At 43.3% G+C, this 6,951-nt stretch overlaps 1 protein-coding gene across 1 annotated transcript; it reads right to left on the bottom strand.

Moving 5' to 3' along the window:
* Positions 1-3,327: 3,327 nt before the first annotated feature.
* Positions 3,328-6,725, bottom strand: PDC (phosducin). Its single transcript, XM_069968967.1, has 3 exons — positions 6,659-6,725; positions 5,389-5,549; positions 3,328-3,849 (listed from the first exon to the last, which is right to left on the bottom strand). The coding sequence occupies exons 1-3, from the start codon at positions 6,723-6,725 to the stop codon at positions 3,328-3,330; spliced, it is 750 nt and encodes a 249-aa protein (XP_069825068.1).
* Between the last annotated feature and the right edge of the window lie 226 nt (positions 6,726-6,951).

The following is a 6,951-nucleotide window of genomic DNA, read 5'->3' as shown; positions in this document are numbered from 1 at the left end:
TTGTAGGGACAGTGCAGATCCTCTGGAGAATCATACCTTACAGGTACATAGCACAGGCTCTCTCTTTTTCTTCTCTCTCTCCCTTTCTCCTGCACAGAATCCATCTCTGAAATTAGTGTACGCAGCCAATCACAGATTGAGACAGGACAGCACTGCGGCCAGTGAGTGGCTGAGACAAGGCTGCCTCGGAAGTGGAGGAAGGATGGTTCTGTGCAGACCTAAAGAATAACATAGGAGGACCCTGGGGGTAGAGGGTGGGGTGGGTAATGCTAAATATTAAAAGTTTGATTTCAGCGGAATACCCCTTTAAATGGATTGATGAGCTATCAACAGGATATGTGGGATACTGACACCTGCAACAATCAGCTGTTTAGCACCCGCACTGTATAGTGAATGGAGTTTGTCTGTGTTTGTTGTGTAGTGGCGGCAATGTGTAATTGCAGCTAAGCTGCTATTCACTTGGACGGGACCCGAGCTGCAGTTACTTGTTGGCATCACTGTGTGTACGTTATAAATGCACCAAACCAACAGAGACATTATTGGAACATTGTTTATTGAACTAATCATAGACTATACATTTTTCAAGTTATCATAAAACCTGAATCAAGGCTGTGAAAAGAAATTGTATTAAAGCGACCCTCCAGGCTCCCCCCGACCGAGGCTATTTTATATTATTTACATTCTTCTGTCTTTGCTGTAATGGGAATCATCGCTTCATGCACTGACTTCCTGCTGGGCTTGGGTTTATACCCCCTCAGCCAATCAGAGGAGTCAGAGCTGCAAGGGGTGGGACAGAACAGCAGCCAATGATGAGAAGGGGGTGTGTCTTAGACTACCTCAGTCTCCCTGTAGCTAAGCTGTAGTCACAGATCACTACTCTGTCCTGATAAAGCTGATCTAAAAAGCAAGGAGAAAGAGCTGAGGAGCATAAACAGCAGGTAACCATCCCTTGTAGGTCCTGACTTACATATCATGTTGGAACTCCTGACTGGACAATCACTTTAATACTAAGTCTATTAATAAGCTATTTTTGGTATCTTCTTCACACATATTTATCAGACACAAACAACTTCCTTAAAGGAATTACCCTTTCATTTACATTTGTCTCTTTATCTGTACAATAGTTGAGGAATGTTTGATCGCCGGGGGTTGGTAGAATAGTACGTAAATAACATGTCATTTGTTAAAAAAAATCCCTTTAAAATGTCAAAAGAGATTTGTGTATCCAGAAAAAATGGACACCCGAACTTCAGCTATTGGTATCACTGTCCCATTTATAAATGGGTTCTACAAACAGCGTTGTATGTTGGTGACTCAAGTACTTGATTAGATTAAAGGTGTATTCTATACATTGATACACCCAAAAACATCCACTTTAAGAAGTGTGATGATGTCACTGCTGACCAGTAAAAATCATCATAATACTGGATGAAAAAAAAAACTTTTTAAAGCTTTGGAAATAGCTTTTTTGTAAAAACATTTCCTTGATGATAGGCTGCTTACAGATGTCCACTATCCCTATAACACTCCCACAAGTGGGTAAAGCATTACCCTGGAGGTCCCCGACTATTTGTCCCTTGTTCAACACAGAACTGGAGAAGATATACAACTAATACAGGGTAAAAAAAAAATATGAGCAAAAAGCTCCTGATGGAAGTAGAATATGCCTAAAATAATGTAATACTCCACTGCATATGGTCATACCTTAGGGCTCCTATGTCAAGACACTGATTTGGGACCACTGCATTACACAATGCTCTAAGAGAATCCTCCTTAGACATGTTTGTTTGGGGGTTTTATGGAACTTCAATATTGACCATTTTCCTAGGATAAACCATCAGTATCAGACTCTCACAGCTCATTTTCCGGTTCTTCGGACTCTTCATTGTTTACAAGTTACAGCTCCATATAAACTGTGTGGCTGTACCTGGTATTGCAGGTTAGTCCCATTCAATTGAGTAAGACTAGGCTGCAATGCTAGACTCATCAGCAACCGAATGTACAGAGCTCTGCCTGGTAGATAATAAAGTAGGGATTTAAGTAGTTAGGTCCCTACCGATCTCATCCTAAGGATAAGTCATCAGTAATAACGTCCCAGAAAAGCTCCATTGACTGAATGTTATCACGGACTTCCCTTTTATCACTATGATTTGCTTATTATAACAGTAGATCACATTGTGACCAAGAATATTCCACAGAACTTAATTCTTTGCATAATGAAAAGGTCTATAATTTTCCAATATACTTTCTGTATCAACCCTCCACAGTTTTTAAGGTTTCTGCTTGCTGCCATTCGAGATGACCCTTCAATGTTTATAATAATCTGTCCTGAGGATGGCATCAGAGAGGGCTTTGTCCTGTAGTGAGCTGAACATTAATGATCCCATGTCTTGGCTGGGACTTGACCTTTTCCACTTTGCATGGCCTAGATGGCGGTTTACCACTGGGCTTGGTCTAGATGGCGGTTTACCATTGGGCTTGGCCTAGATGGCGGTTTACCACTGGGCTTGGCCTAGATGGCGGCTTACCACTTGGCTTGGCCTAGATGGCGACTTACCACTTGGCTTGGCCTAGATGGCGGCTTACCACTTGTCTGGACCTAGATAGCGGCTTATGTTGCATTGGTAAAATTGCAACTAATAATGGCAGTTGTGGTTTCCTTAGAAGTTCTATAAATTTTATTTTCAGTTATGTTGCGGTAACTTGCGGATTTCAATGCAACCATTTTCAGCTCTATTTGTTGCAATAATGACTTGCCATATAGCCTTAGCCTCAAGTTCAAGCATGGTCGAGTCCTATTATTGGGCTTTCGAATACTGGTGGCTGAAGAAGTTGGATGAAGCCCTAGGGAGCCTATGGCTGTAGTCATGTTTTTCCTTACTCCCTAGGGCTTCATCCAACCTCTTCCGCCACCTGTATTCCAATGCCGAACAATCAAATTTGAGCATGCTCCAGTTGCGTTCATCTCTAATGCAAGGAGAGGACCATGACGAATGGATACAGAAAATATACTGGAAAATATAACTATTTAGTCATCTTTATTTGCTAGAACGTTCTATGACGTTGCTCTGTATTGCTATATAGACCACACTAGTTGTGTTGGACATGAGGTCTCCTAACTCTTCACCCTCTCTTAGTTATTGAGGCTACCTGTAATATTAATCCAGTACTATAAGGAAAGCTGGTTTACTTCGGTTAACATAACCATCGATATGCTTCACACCACTCCAAATATTTCCCTACGGTATTCCCTTTTAATTCTCTGAACAAAGGAACACCTCCTAAATTTGTTAAGGTATGTCGTTATAAAAGGTGGATGGGTCTGAGCTATTCGATATCCCCTTCCCCGTCATTGCATGCTATGCCTTGGACTTCCCGCTCGGGCAAAAGCCCGTATTCATTCAGGAAAGCCTCCACATCCCCAGCAAAGAACTCCTCATTCAAGTTTTCGTTGACGCTGATGAAGTTACTAATAAGTTCTCCCGCCTTATAGACCAGTATGGTGGGGAGAACTTCTTTAGAGAACCGTTCCCCGGCTCCGGTGTCAGCTGACTTAATTTTACAGAACTTCACTGTAGGATACTCTAAGGCCAGGCAGGTCAGACAACTATTCAGCGCCTCGCAGGCCTTGATCTCATCCGAAAAGATATGAACTATTACTGTGGTGCTTTTTCGTTCTTTCTCTATGGCTTCTAAGAACTCATCCCCACTATTCAGCTCATATAGGCACCCGTATTTAGGGCCGAAACTCAGCTTCTGGTGCATGTCCTGCATGCACTGCTTGCGGTACTTTTGTAGACAGTTTTCATCTTCTTTGTCGTTTATTAGTTCATATTCTTGCATACTCATCTGTGGACGAAAAGGGAAGAACAACTTATAGGTGCAATGTTCTGAAGATCGTTCATCCTCATAATGACTATTATGTGCACTGTTTACTAATGGAGTGCAGGACACCTTGGTGCAGTTTTGATGTTTTTTTGTAACCAAAGCCAAAAGTTGATTCTTGAGGCTATATTCACACATAGTTTTTCGGTGTGTGTTTCTAACCAAAACCAGAAGAGGGTGGAAAACACCAAAATACTGTTTGTGAACATAACCTGTGCAAAATGTCAGGCATTCCCAAGTCCCAGGATTTCTGTAAGTTAAAATGCCTCCTCGCTCCCCCTCCCATCCCTACTACTGCTAGGCCACAGGCCAGATCAACAATGTGACCTTTTTGTTATGTCCCAGCATAACATTGCCCAAAGCATGGGTCTCAAAACTGCGGCCCTCCAGTTGTTGCAATACTACATTTCCCTTCATGCCTGGACAGCCAGGAGGGACGCAGTTTGGAGACCCATGGCCAAGAGCATCATACTGCCTCTAGTAGCTTGCCTTTTGGCCATAGTGCATTCTGGGGCCATCACTTCCCCAGGTAAGCAACTTATCCACCCCAACCGTCCACAGGCTGTAAAAGAATTCTTCAGATTCTTCTTTGATAGCCCAGTCCATGTCCATGCTCCCATTGGAAGCCATTTGGGTGGTGCCACAAGAATCGGCATGGCTTTGTGACTGATCTGAAGCAAGTCAGCCCCAAACATAGTAAGGTTGCATTCACACATCTTGTAAAATTGTTTGCGACTACGGACAATTTTAGGAACCATTCAAGTTAATGCAGCCATTCACACGATCCATCCCAAGACCGCCACTGCTATCCGCACCGCGAAAAAATAGGACATGTCCTAGTGCGGATCGAAACACAGATTCCCCCATCGTCCGGCAGCAGAGATGACAGGAGCACAGAAGACAACTTCTTGCCTACTCCCTCCATGGCGGTGAACATATGAGCCGGCGGCATGGAGGGAGTAGGTGGGTAGTTGTTTTCTGCCCTCCTGTCATCTCTGCTACCAGGTGGCTGCAGTTCCGTTGGATCCGTGCTGCAATCATCGTGGCAGATTGTGGCATGTAACCTGTGATGCCTTGTCTAATCTCACACCTTTCTACCAATGACAGAAGGACGTTTTTCATCAGCAATTTGCTCTACAGCATCTCCAGAGATTGGACAAGATGGGCTAGCATTTAAGCATCAATGAGCCTTGGGTGCCACTGACTTTGTCCCTTGTTCACTGATTTCCTTTCCTTGGAGCACTTATAGGTATACATTGTACACCCGGAACAACCCACAAGACCTGATGACTTGTAGATGTTTAGTACCCTGTCATAGTCATCAGATCCTTACACTTTCCCATTCTTCGAGGTTCCAACACTTCCACTTCAAGAACTGACGGATCACTTGCTGTCTTATATATCCCACCCTACAGGAGCCAATGTCACCAGATAATCCACTTCACCTCTCTGTGGTTTCGGCTAATATATGTTTTGCTGTTATCGAGCCTTCTGTTGGGTTACCTTACGAGTGAATTTTTCTCTTGGCTCCTTTTCCTCTTTGCTCGGAGACTTGTAGGGTGAGGACATCTGTCGGAGGATTTCCTTCTTGCTGGGAGGTATTGCCTCTTGGTCTTCGCTGACTAGTTTGAACTTTCTCCAGTCATGTATGACGCCCTTTGGTCCTGTTAACATAAGAAGCATTGACTGACCATACAGCAAAATATCTGCATGTCAGGTTCACTAAACACTACTGACATTTCCAAGAAGCCTTCAAGTATTTCATAAGTCATCTATAACATTTCCACTGTAACGCAATTTTCAATAGATTTTGTTCTCTTTTTCATCTTAAGGGCTCTAATACACGGCTCGATACCAAGGAGCAAGCGAGCCATGACAGTGTCGGACTGAGGTATCTGAGGCCCACCAAAGGAAATGATCCTGGGGGTCCACCAATGAAGAACCAGTAAGAAACATGTCAATCAGTGTTAGTGCAGGTTTTAAAGCTGGGGGCCCACCGAAGGAGGATTCTCCGGTCTTCTGGTGGGCCTGTTCAACACTGAGTGCTGACCTGTAAGGTCTGCTCTCACTTGCTCCTTGTTCCTTGCTGTTTGTGCTATTACTCGTACTGACAGTGAATGGGTACCTGTGGGAGGGGCTGCCCGGGCGATCTTTAGATTGTCTGTGGGGCCCACAGAAGATAACGGTGGTCTATTGTCTATTGTGGTCTATTAATTCAACATGCTCAAAGACAACAATCAGCATGTCGGCTGATTGTTGTCTTTCAACATGTACCATTACACCAAGCGATTATCGGCCGGAATGGTGGGTAATCGGCCAAGTATGGCCCATAATCGTTTTTTGTAATAGGGCCTTAAAATTAGACTTATTTTCATCTGCAATTTTAAAATGAAAGAGAACCCGTCATCACATTTTTACCCAAGTCCTACAGGACAGTCCCTAGTGGCTTCTCTGCGCCCCACCAGCCTTTATTTATTGATCTCTTCCTTTTGGGGTATAGGGAGAGATCTACCAAGCCATGCTGGTGGGGAGAAGCCTTCAAGGTACCCTTAGGCTATGCTCTGGAAGCCAATTTTATTGGATGGTCATCATTTAAAAAAAAAAAGTACATAGCTCGCTACAGAATCCCATTCACAGTAAAACCTCTGACAGCTCAGTCTGCCGCCGATCCTGTTGTCTCCTGAACGATCACCTAAGCTCAATTATGAACAAGCTTAATTTTTTTTCATTTTGCATAATCTACCCAGAGATTGTATAATTTTTTTTTTATTACCTGTGTTCATAGCGGAGCCTTCGAAATCAGTCTCTTCTTCGAGACTTTGCGTGTCTACGTCTTCCATGATTGTGTTTAGATTCTAGAAGAAAGAAAACATCATCGTTCTTTGAATAGTGTCACATGCCGGATGCTACCTGTCATTGAATGTACACTACAGCCTACCGCCAGACAGACAAGATGGAGTCAGGCCAAGCTCTAAGTCATATTACGTCTGTTACATAAAAAAAATTAATAGACATAGTCGACTGATTTTAGTATATCTTATGGACCCAGGCCTCTCATTATTTATA

This window comes from Dendropsophus ebraccatus, chromosome 4, assembly GCF_027789765.1.
Source record: "Dendropsophus ebraccatus isolate aDenEbr1 chromosome 4, aDenEbr1.pat, whole genome shotgun sequence".
Classification (NCBI taxonomy): Eukaryota; Metazoa; Chordata; class Amphibia; order Anura; family Hylidae; genus Dendropsophus; species Dendropsophus ebraccatus.
The sequence above is the reverse complement of the archived record's forward strand: the minus strand, read 5'-3'. Positions and strand labels throughout refer to the sequence as shown.